The following is a 16,719-nucleotide window of genomic DNA, read 5'->3' as shown; positions in this document are numbered from 1 at the left end:
TGGTATCATGAAGAGCAAAGTGGAGAAACAGCAACTTTGGTATGTATTTTAATATAAGAATGTTTATTTCTAGTAGAACTGGAAGGTCTGCAGGAAATGGAAGCTTTTGGAAATGGAAGTTATTGTGTGGATATACTGCAATGTAATCACTCCCAGAAATGCAAAGCCAGTTCCAGTAACAGATGGCAAAAAGTGAGTAATGAGCAATTCCAGTTTATAAGCTACAAAACCTGTACAACTAGTAAATCTAGTTCCAGAATGTTGCTGATCTATTTAAAAGTTTGCTTTATACCTTACGTTGTTTAAGGTGGGGCATTTTTTCTCTGTTTTCCCATACCTTGTTAATCCAGAGATGCACAAGGAAAATAGACTCAAAACTCTTCATCTAAGTAGATGGGAATCCAAAGTAGATCCAAGTAGATGTGCTCTTCAATCCAAGTAGATGGGAAAGCCTCAATACTTTGTGGGCCCAAATCTAGTTATCTTTAATAGTCACCTAGATTCCATGTTACAGGAGAGGAAGGAGAAGGACAAAATTAGAGGAAAAGGAAAATCCCTCCCTTGAAGATGGATGTTTTGATATGGCTTTGCACAGGGTCTCTGTGATCTGTTCTCTGGAAATGCTGGTGTCAGTGCAGTCATGAGGCCTACAGGTCACTTTTGTGCAGTCCCATGCAAGTAAACAAGTGTGTAAGCCCGCTCAGTCCAGCAGATACTTACCATAGGCAGCTGGTCCTTGCTATCAGCAATCCCAAGGCACTTGTGGCTTGAAGACATCCTGTGGCTCGTCTTGGAGTATGTCCTCAATCCACTCTCTCTGCATAGTTTCTCAACAGGGATCCAGGCTGACCTGCTGTGCCAGGCTTTGGTCACCTGAAGGCAAGGCTGGAGGTCTGCAGGAGCAAAAATTCTACAGTAAAGCCAAGTCCTCACACACACAGAGGGAGAGCTGGATTTCTTTCAGACCTGTCTTGTGGAAAGGAGGAAGAGAGGAAAGGAATATCACCTTACCTTTGGGACAGGATGGCAACAGATGTGGGTGGTCACAGAGGGTTGATGCTGCAGGACAGAGTGGGAAATTGGTGGGTACAAAATAGAAGGGCATACATAAGCAAACCGAAGGCTGTAAAAATATATCAGCACTTAAAAATCACAGAATCACAGAATGGCCTGGGTTGGAAGGGACCTCAAGGATCGTGAATCTCCAACCCCACTGCCACAGGCAGAGCCACCAACCTCCCCATTTAATACTAGACCAGGCTGCCCAGGGCCCCATCCAACCTGGCCTTGAACACCTTCAGGGATGGGGCATCCACAACCTCTCTGGGCAGCCTGTGCCAGCACCTCACCACTCTCATAGTAAACAACTTCCCCCTGACATCCAACCTAAATCTTCCCTCCCTCAACTTAAAACCATTTCCCCCTGTCCTGCTGTTATCTACCCTTTCAAAGAGTTGACTCCCTCCTGTTTATAGGTTCCCTTTAGGTACTGAAAGGTTGCAATGAAGTCACCTTGCAGTGTTTTTTACTTCAGGCTGAACAAGCTCAGCTCCCTCAGCCTGTCTTCTTATGGGAGGTGCTCCAGCCCTCTGATCACCTTTGTGGCTCTCCTCTGGACCCTCTCCAACAGCTCTCTGTCTTTCTTGTACTGGGGGCTCCAGGCCTGGACACAGAACTCCAGATGAAGCCTTACAAGAGTAGAGAAGAGAGGGACAATCACTTCCCTGTCCCAGCTGGCCACCCTTCTTCTGTTGGAGCCCAGGATACCATTTGCTTTCCGAGCTGCAAGAGCACACTGCTGGCTCATGTGAAGTTTTTCATCCATCAGGACCAGCAGGTTCTTCTCTGCTCTCAAGGACCACTCCTTCCAGTCTGTATGGATGCCTGGAATTCCTCCATCCCAAGTGCAAAACGTTGCACTTTGCTGTGTTGAACCTATTAGATTCACCCAGGCCCACTCTCAAGTCTGTTGAGGTCCCTCTGAATAGCAAAAATAATCACACCATAAAACGTGAGGAGTTGGGAGCAGCCGCTGCCCCCCCTTCCCCTCCTCTTTATCTAGTGAGGATGTATCAAGCTGTAGCCCAATATGTAATATGAATTTACGAAGCTAGCTGAAGTTAGTATTACCCTTTAGTGCACCTTTAAAAAATGCCTCCACCAAAGGAAAAGATATACTTGTGCAATGCACTTCAGAACTCTTCTGGGTACCTAAAAATAAAGCAGTTGAAGGAATGCAATACCTTGTTTATTTATAAGAAATAGTTTCATCTACCTGCTGACTGTAAAATTAATTGTGCTAGTATTTATGCATGAACTGTCAACACAAATTCCTGTAATCTTTACAGTAACCTGCATTTCTTAGGAAATGCCCCTGAGTATCCCAGAAAAACAAGAGATGAATCCAAGGCGTAGGCAGTAGTCATCTCTAAACTTCTAGAAGGAAAAAAAGGCATTTATTTGTCTTTGAAAAGAGTTTGTTTTGGTGCAGAAAGACATTACATATTAAACATTCATAAGAATTGCATGTTGTCCCAAAGAATGAGATTGAGTTCTTGAATGGTAAACCTTCACATATTTGTCTGTAATGGAGTGCACTGATTAAAAACTCCCTGTTCTTGCAATAAATTCTTACTCTCACGTTGCACACAAACATAGAAGGTGTTTTGTTTAGATGGGTCACCTTCAGTGGGGAAAAAAAGAACAAGAGAAGTGTGAATGATTGATGGTTATTAATATGAGTCAGATGGCTTTACAGATTTGGATTCAGTAGCCTGAAGCACAGAGAGTGTTCTGAAGATGATGTTGATTTCAGATGCACGGGAGAAGTTTAAACAAGAAAAAGATGCAAACTTGTATAGTACTGCTGTGAGCAGAGCTGCGTGATAATAGGTTGGCTGCAGTAAACATCAGGACAGTAATGAGCAAAACCAGACAGCTTTCCAATTTGTGAAACAAAACACCACGTTAAGCAGTTTGCACTAATCTGTCTTGCTTGACCAATCTCCTAAATTTATTAACACGTGTACAGCATTATACCTTTAAAAATAACTTTGGGCTTAAAAATAGTGGATTTTAAAATAAGACTTTAGGGTAAGGGGGATAGCACTAAATGATCAGGACGCTAAGGATAAGATAAGGTAAGAAGAAAAAAACGAAAGCACATCTACTAGAATTCAACCAAATGGAATTTGCTGTGAAGAGGCTCAAAACTTGTATTTGAAAAACAAAACGTGGGCGCCACCTCCTGGGGTACCGAATACAGAGCACAAAAACTCTGCTGCTCTTCATTCTGCAGAGGCGAGGAAACAATGCTGCCGTCTGAGTGATGGGACATTCAGATCCTATGCCTTCTTTTTTCAGAGTTCAGGGCAGCTGTCCCAGATATTATTTCAATCCATTGCAGGTGATCAGAAGCTTCATCTTTTCTAGTTAATTGTTTCCTTTTGCCCAATATGGAAACATACTGATGGAAATTTGGATCAAGAACATCTCAAGTTGTTTGAATGTAAGCAGGAAAAATCACATTGGAGCTGGACATGCCTACCTCCTCCCCTCCCTGCTGGTTTCAGGTGAGTTCTGAAGCAGTTCTGCTTTCTTTTTAGAGCTAGAGCAGAGGTTAGAATTGAACGTCTCAAAGTACTCAAAGAATTTGGATGGATACGATTTATTGGCTTTGAAGTTCATCTTAACAGGATTTAAAAAGACACAGTGGATGAGTTGAAAGAATTAATCATTTATTTTAAGCAGCGGAAAATTTGACTTTTACATAGTGTTTATCTGGAAATGGCAAGGCCTGAAAGTGCCAAATACCAACTTTTGGAAAATCCAGTAATGAGGCTTGGTAGTAATTGGGATAGATATCCTAATATAACCTGAAGACTGAATGGAAATAATAATAATAAAAGAGACTGTACTCCTTTTTTCAAAGTATTGATCCTGTTTTCCATTCAGTCAGTGTTGCCTCTCATCATCTGATGAGGTGAAGATTTGCCTCTACTACATGGAATCATTTCCTTGATGGTGAAGACCTTTCCATGCTTCCTGAGGAACCATCAAATAACAGCTGATGTAGTGATAGCTGTCAAAGATTTCTATATCTCCATTTATTTTTTATTTTTTAATAAAAAATGGGAGTTGGTTCAGATAAATCATCTAAACTCAACCTTGTGTAGTTTTATACACACACAGAGGCTAGAGAAGCAGTTTTCCCAGGAGGTATTGCAGTAATCCATGCCTTGGTGCTATCAAGAAATTGTCATTTGTCGTTTCAGTATGCCTCACTTGAACCTGTTTTATTTTGCCCGGGATTTTCCAGGGGACACCTGTGTTGCAAACACAGCCATTTAAACACTGTTACATGATTAGCCTCTAACAACTCAGGATAAACATACCCTTCAGGGTTTGACATAGCTATGAGAGAAGGTACACTTCAAACAGGAATACAATGGTTACAAACAATGCAGTTTATTCAAGTATTTTACCTAACTACACATCGCTGTAAAATCAAGTTGAGTCGCTCAACTTGAAAAAGTAGAAGTTTCTCATTCAGAAGGAAGAGCCAGAAGTCACTAAGGGATTGACTGTAGTTCGTGGCAGTACAAAACCAGCCAGGCCTTCCATTGGGGGCCATCACCTGCTTACAGAATGGCATTGACTCTCACAGCTCCTTGTAGTCCTCCCTCCACCCCTGTATTCCATAAGGCAGAGAACAAGGAAAAATATGTGTACATGTCAGCAGTTTCCAGGGTATATTACCCAAAGGTCTGCCATGGGTTACGCAGTATTCCTTGAGCTACACTCAGTTCAATATGTTGGGAAATAAGTCCAAGAAGGAAGGAGAGTGCTACACCAAATGCTTTCCAAGCAATCTGGGGCGATAAGTACAAACCAGAGAGGAACACCAGTGCTAAACTTTGTCCAAGTGAGAAGTGAAAGAGTCCAGGAGCTGTACTCAGAAGTGTAAAGGGGTTCTTTGCACTCTGACAAGTTCTGGGATCCCTTTCACAGGTGGAGTTTTGGCTCTAATTCTCTCCTTCCAGGCTCACCACCTGACTGCAACTATTTTCAATCCAGAGTTAACTTCTAAAGCTTCACAAAGTGCTTTAAAACAGGTCTGTGAAGGGTGACCAAGAAAATGGTATCTTTTGTTAGTAGGTTGAATTTTGGATACGAGGCTTTTTTGGAACTTCTTTTGGGGGAAGTAGGTGTGGTGGTCAGAGACTTTCAGAAAATCAGAAGATTCACAGACAGTGAATTAACAGGACAGAAGTTAAATACACTGATTTGAAATGATTATCACCGGCTTAAAGCATGAGAGAACACTCAGTGTTACTGAATGCTCTTACTTAAATGCTGAGAATTACCTTATATGTTTTATGCATATGTATTTTACAATTAATCTAAAATTTCCAACATTTCAAAAGCTATATGGCCACTAAGATCCAGCAAAACCTAAATGTAGCGAACAGAATAAAAAAGCAAACTGACTGTACAGTGGCTGATGTCAACATGTTTTAAAGTAACCCATTTTGTTACTTACTAATGGGTGAGAAATACCACTAAGTGCTTTGTTATCTGGAGAGGGGATTATTCAGTAGCAGGCCAGTGATCTTACTGAAAGATGACTGCACCCTTTGTTCACTTATGGGTGGATAATTCCCAGTAATAGCAATAAGCACCACAGAGTGCCCTTTCCAAAATATTCAAGCACATGTTCTCTTATCAAAAAGCCAGATGATTAGCTGGTGTGGTTGCATTTACAGCAGCAATTGCAATTGCTTTCCTATTCTTCTCTACCGAGGAACCTCAGCCTTGATCTGAAAGTCTGGCAGAAGACTCTGTGATTTAGCATCTCATCCTTTCACACAACCAGCCAGCCTCAGTTCACCTTACCCCTTTGTCAGTTAGTGCAATTCTTAGCAGTAGATTTTGCAGTATGGGTTCACTCCATTCAGGGGTTTGGCTGAAGGCAACAATTTTATTTCAGGTAATGTTCCTGAGAAGAAATTACCAGGACTCCAGATTATTCACAAGACTGACCTAAAATCTAATTGGACTCCAGAAGCCAGAAGATCTGACTGCCTCTGAAGAGTGCTCATATCCCATTGCCATCTGCTTTCCCTTCGCTGAACAGCAGCAGGAATTTCACCACCCAGAAATGAACGATTTGTCAATCAGAGTCAAGTTTGACAGCAACTATTGTCTTTGTAGATTGCACAGACCTTTCCTAAAAGGATTAATCAGTTGTGCTCTTAAAATTTTTAATGAAGTGGAGTAATGGGTATCCTACTAATTTCTCTTTCCTTTATTTTCTTTGCTTTCCCTTCAGTCACACCAGCTTCCTTCTTGATGAGGAACTACTATTGCTCATGTATATGAGGCTCATGTTGGAGGTCAGAATATGGCAACCAACCAATAGAGTTGTTGAGAAAACTCTATGGAACCGAAAGAACGTTTCAATGTTTCAGGCATTCTGGATTATTAGACAATGAAAAAAACTACTCTGTCTTTTAACAAAATGCTATGTTAAGAGGGGAAAAAAAAAAAAAAGACTGGAAAAGGTTAGTATACAAATGACTAATCCTTCAGTGAAACAGAAATTCATATGCTGCAAGTCACTGAGCAGAATCTTTTGATATCAACTGATAAAGAGTTAAGTGTTAAGAAACTAATCTGTTAACAAGAGATAGCAAAGCCAGTAGTACTGTGATTGCCATACATTAACTTGTGGAATATCAAAGCTGAGAACTGGAATTGCACCCTGCCTTGACATATTGCATTTAAGTTGGTCCAACTTACAAATCCTTAAAACAGAACAATCCCCTGTACCTAACTCCTTTTACTGAATCTGAAAAAAAAAAAAGCTTATAAAAATTCTTCATGTTTTCTTCAGCTCTTAAATTGAGCCAAAAAGCCTATGATAAAATTTCTAAAACATGCAAGGCAGTGGGATATAAATAATATATTCCCATGCCTGAACTCAGGTTTAACTATTGTACTCAAATCACGCATCTTCAAATCCCTAATGACTGAACTGATAGCATCAATTATCTAAAAGGCTGTATCCAATAAAACATGGCTTTCTGACATTTTCATGGTACACAATATTACATTCACATTAGGAGAATGCTGGTTCTGCAACAAATATTGATATGTATACAAGGAGTGATTTAGAGTGCTGTGATTTAGAGTACCCTGTCTTCCATAATAAATAGAGAATATATCCCAGCACCATCTTTATCCAAAGCTCTGCTTTTTGGCTTTGGTGGTTGTTTTCTTTCTTTCTTTTTTCTTTTTCTTTTTTTCTTTTTTCTTCAGGTATGATTTAATCTGATTTCTGAAGTTAGTTAACGGGAGTATAAAATACCTCACAGCACTCTCCTTTACAAAAATACACCAGGGGAAGCGATCACTGGTAAGACATACCTGGTAACGCTGTAGTCTATCTTTGTGTTTCATCTTTCATGGAAAAATGCTCAAGAGCATTATTTTTCTTAATGTGCTGTAGGCTAAAAAATCAACCCTCAAGGGTTTCTATTGCTCTTCTTGTTGCCAGAGCAACAAAGCAATACTCACCTGAATATCTGCCAATGTAAGTATCAATTTACAAGCTAAGATGAATTTTCTGCCGCTAGCAGATGCCACTAACAGCATTTTACTATAAACTAAACTAAATTTTAGTGGCAAGGGATGCCATGAAAACTCAAGAATATATTACTATTTCATTTGTCCTACTTGATTATTGCTCATGTAATTCAAGCATTTCTATTAAAATGTCTTGACCAATGACATTCAAAACAAAAGGCTTTTACATCAAATTTTCTACACATTGTTAAACAACTCAGAACAACTCTAGCTTGTCATCAGAAGCATACCAGAAACCTTTCCCAATGAATTCCTTCCTAAAACTCCTTGTGATGAGGAGGCAGGAGGGGAGAAAGAAACAGAAGTTAACGTATTCAGAGAACATACAACAGTTGGTGCTTTCTGAAGTGAAAAAGGGCTCACTGGTTACTGCTGTATCAATCCAAACATGCACAACACATTTCTGTTTGAAACAGGTGACAAAAGCATTACTTGTATTACTGTACCATACAAGAAGGAATACAAGTTTGAAAAGGTTCGTTAACGCGTCAAACCAAACCCAGGAGGACTACGTGGAACTGAATCACAGAACTGGAAATGAAGCAAAGTCTTTTGCTGTAAGGAAAACCCAAAGCAACGTTTTGTTATAAAGTGTACTAAAAGACCTGATTAAAATTTAAGACATGAAGTAAAAAGACATGAAGAAAGAGACATATGGAAGGTATATGAGGCAGAAAACACCTAAACTCTATTTCTTGTGTTCCTTGCAATTGTTTTTCTCCATTTAAAAGCTGAGAGGCAGAGGAGGAATGAGGCAAATTCAAAACTTCCTCCCACTTTCAACTCTTAATTCTAAATTAAATCATTTTCAGATGTTAGATCAAAACACGAATCATTTTACCTTATGCAGTCAAGCAGTTCGGAAATGCAGGAATTAAAAGGGAAAGTTTTTAGCACTTTTAGTTATGAAGTGATATACACATTAGTTTAAAAAAGAACGGTGCTTTATTTTCACACATAGTATGTGCACCTCTGTAAAAGCACCATCCTGAAAAAAAAAAAGAAATATTCACTTATTCCCTGCAGAGTCAGAAGCAAAGGCAGTGTGAATCAGAAAACTGCAGGAAGGGATTACAGGCAGAAAAATTTCTGGACGAGGGATTGGGAGATTCTGAGCTAAGCTTCCTTTTTTACCACTTTCTTTTTACTCGTAGATTTGTAAACTGCTCTGCTATTGAAACGCAAAGGATTTTTTTTCTGTTATTTTTCAAAGAGATAACTTGTTATCATTGGAATGTTCAACCTTGTGTTGTTTGTCTGACAAAATACATGAAAAATTGTTCTGTCTGCAAAGAAAATACTGTGTTGTGACCTCATCATTAAGATGTATGCTTGCACAGTGGAGGTCTGGTCAAATACACTCCTTCCTGATCTCTCCCACTATTGTTTTCAGTCTTACTGCATGTTTGTATTCAGATAGTCAGTCCAGAAATTTTTCATTTGCCTGTCACACCAATGAAGCTAAACTAAAACCCCCAACTGCTGCTCATGTTTAAAAACAAGCCGGCATTAAGATCTTCACTTCACAGTCTGTCCATGAGGAAAGACTTTTTTCTTGATTTTCTACAATGCTGAGCTCAGCAAAAAATGGGTTGTCTTTTTTGTTTTGTTGCTTCCTTTTTTACACACTAACTAGAAATAGGGAAAGACACAAGAGAACACGGACCGTAGATTTATAGGATCTATCTATACATATGCAACCCAGCCTTTTCTATATATCAGTCATCCTGAATTAAACAGACAAACAAACAAACAACCACACAAAACCCCACAATCGGGGGGAAACTGAAAAGCTTTTTTATGCACCAAAATGGAAAGTTGTTAAGTATTAATTTCTCTAATATCAACTACTAAGAAGTGCAGGAGTTACATTTGGTTGTATGGGATGTCTTGTGTTTTAAGACCAGTTCTAAGTTACATGTTTACCAGTGGCATCATCCTTGTGAATTAAGAGAGGTAGTCTTGTTTTACGCTAAGGCTGAACAAGTTTGTTTTTCAGTTTTTACCTCCTCAAACTATTTTGCAATGACACCTGGGAATGGTGACCCCTCAAGTGGCAGCAGACAACTTGAGGAACAAAAACCCAAACCACCATTTTTCTTGACCTCACTTGCTTTAACTGCTGCATGTGTCTGACCTTCCTCCTTCCCCCGCACCATAAGCACAGCTTCAAAATGAACTGATGTAAACACAATGCAGTATTCATTTAATGTAATTAGTAAGAAAGATTATTAATTTTTTTTCTCTTTTTCTACAGTCAGATCACTTAGAAAATTCTGATAGCTTGTTTTTTTTTTTTTTTATGAAAGAGGGATGGACAGTTTTGTTCAGATAGTGGAAGAACATCATGGTGTAAGGTTCTTCTTAAAAAAAAAAAAAGGTACTATTGTGAGCATAAAGGCTCATTGTACTGTAGTAGCAAATCCAGTACCGTAGCACTTAAGAGAGGTGGTTAACAGTGCTTTGGTTCAGAATCAGTGTTAGAAAATAAAGCTTAAAAAGTTATGATGCAGAGTATTTGGAGGGCTTTCCACAACGATTTGTAATGGATGTAGAAAGGACTGAGGCATTGGCTTCTTCCCCTTGGCAAAGTCCTTTGTCCTTCATTCTGTTGAAGTCCCAGGTTTCACCATCAAGTTTCTCATTTCCATCGATGTCGCACCAAGGAGGATTCATCGTTGACCACGTCATTGTCGGTGTAGCGATGCTGGCACCGTGGTGGAATAAGCAGCAGGATGATCAGTATGAGGAGGATAATCCCACACAGGCTCATGAGAGCGTAGGAGGCAATCCACAACACTGGTTCATGGAAAGTTATGCTAGAAACGCAGTTGCTTGCAACATCTGTGGTTGTGAAAGGGCCTTCAATCTCAGACACTGGAGAACCATCAACCTCTGAGAAATTACAGAAAGAGAAGCATTAAGTCTATAAGACCATCTAAAAGCAAGTAACAAGATCTAGCCTAAAAACCTATACAACCCTCTCCATCATCATGTATCTCAGCTCAGTCATTTTTAAATGCTTTTCTTATTGCAATTAGAATGCTGGTATTCCACATATATAAAATGGGAATCTGAAGCAAATGGAGACTATAATACTCCCACATCTACATAGGCTCAGTGAGAGAGCAGAACTTTAACTCAGGTCTCCCATAGCCAACTTAAAGCCCCAGCCAGTGGATCACATTTTCCTTCTGAACTAACCTTTCAGAAATGTCAGTCTAATGAGGCTTAAAAAATCCTACAGTACCAGTACACTGTTCAGGGCCTGGAGAGTTTTTGTGCGTTTCTGGCATTTGCAACAAGTGGAACAGAGTCAGAGGATTCTTACATCTTCTGTATTAGCTGCCTCCTAAGGTTTTAGAGAGTTATATGCAGGTTTATTAGCTTCACAGATACTTTAGAAGACCATATTCTAGGCAGAAAGCAGCACCAATAGCCTTGGGAGCGATACTGCTGAGATGAAAATCAAGAAGGAAGGGGAGGTAAAGCAGGAGAGCTCGGGAACATCTGCCCAGCATAGGGAAAGAGCGAAGAGGATGGTCAGTGCCAATGGTGAGGAGTTTGGACATGATATGTTGGGCAATGAGGAAGAAGCTAAGAAGCAGATCAAAAATGGACAGGACAAAACTAAAGCAAAAATTGTGAAGGAGTGCCTCTGCAGCTGTTTTTGAGCAGCCATCCATCTTGGCATATCACAAGTTCCTGATTTGTTTCATTACCACTACAAGCCGGTACTTGTTAAACCAGTATTTGCTGGAAAGGGTTATGCTGTCCATGGTTGTCACAGTAACCACGGCAAGCCAGCAAAGCTCCCCTGAGCTGTGGATGGGGCTATGTGTGTTGTAAAGGCAGAGCAAGGGAGTTGCCTGGGGCAACAAAATATTCAGGGCGTTTTGTACCTGCAGGCCTGTAGCTGGGGAAGGACACACCTTCCAGCATGCTTAGGGCAACTAGGAGCCTGCAGTCAGTGCTCTCTGTGCATTTTAACAAACTTTCCAATCAGACATCATCTGCTTTTCTACTGAAATATTCCAAGATGCATTTGCATATTTCTCGTAAAGACCTCAGTTCTAAGGTTCTCGCCTCATTTCTTGTTCATTTTACATACAGAAACACACTTACCAGACCTTAAGTGGCCCTGCCTACTGTAAACATTGCATCTCCTTTACACACAGCTTTGACAAGTCTCATGAAAGCACGTTTGGAGAGACTGGCATAAAACATCCTTGGGAAGAAAGATGGGGGATTTAGTATTCAGTTCCCAGCCTCCCATGATCTCATATTATTTAAAGGTTCAATTCTCACTAGAATTAATTCAACTTATGGTAGGGCACTAAAGCAGAAGGCTGTTCTGCTCACTCACAATCTTGTCCCTGGTGACAGGTAAGCTTCCAGGAGAGTCTGGACAGCTCACTCACCTGATGGAAAACACTCCTCCCCATAAGAAATGTCAAACCCAGGAATTTTCTCAGGGATCACTCGCTGAACCAACCCTTTCTCCATCTGCAGATGTGGGAAGACTTCTTTGATGGCAAAAAAGTATTAGAGAGAGGTGCATGAAACCTGAGGCTGCATTCACAAGCTTTCTGACACCAGTAATAGCCAAACGTGCTCTCTCAACTCATCAGACCAATTTAAAGCAGCCCTCTATCATCAGCATATCTTTGCCAAGACACTGCTGTTGCACAGACACTGTATGGAAGCTGCACAGGAGTGGACAGAATTGCAAAAGTCAACCTTGAAGGCCTGTGAAATCTATGTTGTTCAGAGACCACATATTGTACTTGCCCTGCCATGCAGTTATTTCTCATACATATCTCACTGTTCTTCTCCGCCCCACATTTTGTATGTCTCTGTGAAGCCCTGCAGCAAAACCAAACTAAACCACATATAATATTAATGTGAAATGTAAGGCATAAGGATTACTATTTAGGAATTCAGCATTTTGAAAAGTGAAAAAATGAAAAGAAAAAAAAAAAGCACACAATTTTCCACCTTGGAGATAGCTAGCTCTGAAAATAAGCAGTCCCTAATTGCTTATTATTTGATTCGAATACAATAACTACTCCTTATAAAAAAAAAGCAATACAAAATTATTGCTGCAGTGGCTGACATTTGAAATTACATTTTGAGAATGTTTGATAGCAGCATAGACTCTGCTTTTTTCCTTCTGAAAAGAAAACTTTCCCTTTACCCTCTTCTACTCTGAAATTGCAAGGAAATAAAAAGGGAGAAATTTGCCTAAATTGTTCAAATATACCCCTAACATAAAACAACAGTCACACAACCTATTATACGTTAGCTGAATTGTGATATTTTGGCTTTTTTTTGTTGTTGTTGTTGTTAGAATACCTGGTGATAGCTACCTACACTCATTTCTTGACCTTGAACAAATGGGATTTCCTACAATATTGATGATCACAGGACAAAAATGCTATCTTATAATATCCGTGTAGAACTCAAAGTTGTGAAGGTCTAACAATCTTTTGCACTGTCTTGGATTTTCTGGAAAGGAAGCAACCTGAAGCGAGACCAAATATATCACAGAACTGTGAATTGCTGCCTGGTAGGGACCTTTGGAGGTCACTTAGTGCAGCTTCCTACTCAGAGCAGGACTGTCACCATCAATAGATCAAGTCAGGTGCAGCTTTCTTTGTCCATCTAAGCCTTGGAAAACTCTAAGGATGGAGAACTCATGATCTCTCTGGAGAACCTGCTATACTCCTCTCCTGCTGAAGGTTTCCTACTGTCAAAGTAAACATCTCAGGATATAACTGGTAGGTGTTGCCCTTCATTGTGTTTTCACTTGCATTCTCCCTTGACTTACATTTGATGCCCACCATAATCTCCACTTCTTTTTTCCAGAGGACAGCTCTTCAGCCAGGCCCCTCTCAGACTGTACCCACACACAATGGTTTTCTGTTGACGATGCAAAACTCCACAGTTCTGTTCACTGAACCTCATGAGGTTCCTGGTGCTCAGTCCTCCATCTTAGCATGGTCATTTTCACTTGAAGCTCTGTTAGCCACTGTGTTCACCATATCAGCCATTCTCTCAAGTTTAGTGAATGAAAAAGTGGTGAGACTTCATTCTGTCTCATCACATTTTAGTGTGGAAGTTATTTATGATTGTGGTGCTTGGTGCATTTCTGCTCTTAAAACATCTAAGGCTTGTTGCTATGATTTTCTCACTTACTACAAAATAACAAGAGGTGTAATTCTACTCAATGCTGAGGTACCATCAGGTTGCATCACTAATACTATCTAAGTGATTCAAACATTCGGTCTCAAGATGGAGCTCAATCCAAACCCCTTCCTAGTCATCCTATAAATACTACTTATCTCTGAAGTTAACAACAGACATTTTGAAACAACTTGAAATTAGTAACAGGCAGAATAAGACTTAAAGGAAAAAGAATATTTCCTTTCTTGCCACAATGGATTAGCTTCTTGCTTTCTAACTAAGCTCTCCTCACCCTTTGGTTCTTGGTAGATCCTGGAGAATGAAAACAGGGCAAGGAGGGCTGTGGGATAAGTCATTTCTCATTGCTAGCCATTCTAGCCAACAGAAACATGGAGCTTAGTGAAGTTGAGGGCTTTAGTCTTAGTTTTTGTTCCCACTGTTTTGTTTTGTTTTTTTAAATTCAGCATATATCTGTTTAATATCTCACAAAAGCATGGGTTTAAATTTAGTGTTAATGCACTACTGTAAACAAGAAAGCACAGATGATTATAAAGAAGCACAGCAACACTGAACAGTCTTTTCTATTTCTCTACTTCTGAGGTTTTATGCCATCGGTAATTCAATTTAATTTATGCCATGAACAGACTAAAAAGCTCCAAATAAATTACATTAATATAGTTGCTATGGAGGACGTGGCTGGCCTCCACAGGAAGCCAGTTAGGCAGCTTAATCTCTCACACTGCACTGACTGCTAACCACTCATAGTTGTGGTTTTCTGATGAAAGTAGTGTTAAATATGGAAACCACAAGCTGTGAAGAAGTGAATTCAGAATAACTGGCACATCTAGCAAAATGTCATCTGCCCCCCATGAATAAAGTCTGACAAATCAGTATATCTTGTCTCAGTCACTGGTTTGCATCATCTGATTCTTCAAGAAGCATCAGGTTCCCATGATGTTATGTTAGACTTATGCATGAAACATGGACAAAGAAACAAGAATTAAATGCACTCTAACACCACCTGGGGATCATCGTGCGTCCATGCTCATGCAGATCTGGATTTCATTTCTAGTCAGAAAGCTCAGTTCTACTCTAGAGAGGTTAGCAGAATTAACTGCACTGACCAAACTCCATGCTTCTGTGTAGCAACATTAATTATGAAAGTGAATAGTGAAAGTGTTACTATGGTTCCCAGATTCTTTTTTCTCTACACAGAAATGGCTGTTAAAGCAACCCTTATGAACACCAGCTGGCTCGCCCTGCCGACCTGATGTTGGTCACAGCGTTGAGTCAAAATGCCCCTTCCTCTTTCCATTAATGGCTGCAGCATAGCAGGGACTGAGGCACTTCTAGGCTTGATAAATTGCAGTTAGGAAGAAAATGGAGGAATGACAGGCAGAAAAACCTGCCCGGCAGTATTTGTGTAGTTACACTCTCCTTCCAGACGCATTCAAAATGTGTCTTTCATCACTGTAGGGTATCTCATAGAGTTCTTCACTAAGCAGCCTGCATCAAATGTCCAGCATTTTTTTCTTTGTAAGCTCAAAGACAACAATTTTGAACCCACTAACAATATAGAAATTAAAATAAATAAATAATTTTATAAAGCTTTTGGAATGCTCTGAATCTACAACTCAGCTAGTCTCTTTTTTCCCTCAATTACCTGGTCGCACTAAGCACTCAAGTACTTACTGCCCTTACATCTCTAACATAAATAACGGGGATTAAAGTGGCAGTGTCAGTCAATACTCCTTTTCCCATGCAAATCACAGATGCTATGTTTTTCAAGGCATATACCACTTGTATTTTGGACAGACATTTGCATATATGTACACAGCCTTTTCTTTTTCTCCCACTTTTATGTTCACGTGGTGCCAAAGCAATGTCTCATCAGCAGTGGGAGGGAACGCCAAAATTGTAATTGTTTTTAGCTACCTTTGGTAAGATAAAATAACACAAAACAACAAGAAAGTTAACCAGATAACTGCAAAATCTGCCCAAAACGACCAGCTCTTTTCTTCCCATTTACTCAGCAGCTAATGAAAACTTCAATGGCTTCCTACTCACACTGAGCAAACAACGTGTTTAGAACCAACACAGACATCACAAATCTTAATTTGAGTACCATTTTCATCTTTGCTCTGACGATTTCTGAAAGGCTGTAAAGGCACGATTTGTATTTAGAGAAAAACATGAGTAAGGTACTTCACTGCCCAGTCAAGTAAAGAATCAATTTATCTGCAAATTGAAACAGGACTGCACACATGAAGCTGCATTAAAAACAGGGACTGATCTCTGTTGGGGAAGCTGCACACACAGATGGGTGTCTCAATAAGAAGATCCTATCTCAGCTGGAAGAATGCAGCTAAGATATCCAAATTGATGCTGATTTACTTCATACCAAAAGACCTTCTTTTTTCACTCTTCCTGAAATCTGAATGCTTTGGGATTGCTAAAAAACATACTTTACTGTTAACCACACTTTCATACCTTTCCTCATTATGTAAAGGACAAAGGTCAATTTTGAGAGTAGCAATTGTTTCCTCACTCACCAGTCCTGCACAAAATATCCTTCTTACCTGCACATGGACTCACTGCAAAGCCCACTCTCCTCTGAGCTCTGTCAAAGATTACATAGAAGCCTTCCATGACCGTAGCACCAATAACCAAAGCATTTGTGGAGGAAGAGATCCCAAATCGGTAGCACTGCAGGTTCTCTCCTATCCCAAGGATGGGTTGAATGTAAAGCTATTAAAATAACAAAGAAAGAAAAGAAAGACAGAGTGTAAGAAGGAACACCACAGAGTACTTACAAGACTTTTTTCGGGTTTTTATAATCAAACACTCAAATTCCACTGGAAGTCAAAAGTGAATAGCAGCAAACAG

General features: G+C 39.9%; 1 protein-coding gene across 1 annotated transcript in view; it reads right to left on the bottom strand.

Annotated features, from left to right (window-relative positions):
• Positions 1 to 3,720: 3,720 nt before the first annotated feature.
• The window catches only part of BACE2 (beta-secretase 2), a 56,937-nt gene continuing 43,938 nt past the window's right edge, over positions 3,721 to 16,719 (bottom strand). The window contains exons 8-9 of the mRNA XM_048966905.1: positions 16,413 to 16,581; positions 3,721 to 10,542 (exon numbers count right to left, since the gene is read on the bottom strand). Of these exons, the coding sequence (XP_048822862.1) occupies positions 10,289 to 10,542; positions 16,413 to 16,581 (423 nt within the window). The 3' untranslated portion in view covers positions 3,721 to 10,288. The remainder of the gene's footprint in view (positions 10,543 to 16,412; positions 16,582 to 16,719) is intronic.

The sequence above is a fragment of the Lagopus muta genome, chromosome 1, assembly GCF_023343835.1.
Source record: "Lagopus muta isolate bLagMut1 chromosome 1, bLagMut1 primary, whole genome shotgun sequence".
Classification (NCBI taxonomy): Eukaryota; Metazoa; Chordata; class Aves; order Galliformes; family Phasianidae; genus Lagopus; species Lagopus muta.
Note: the sequence above shows the minus strand (reverse complement) of the source record. Positions and strands in the feature narration are given on the sequence as shown.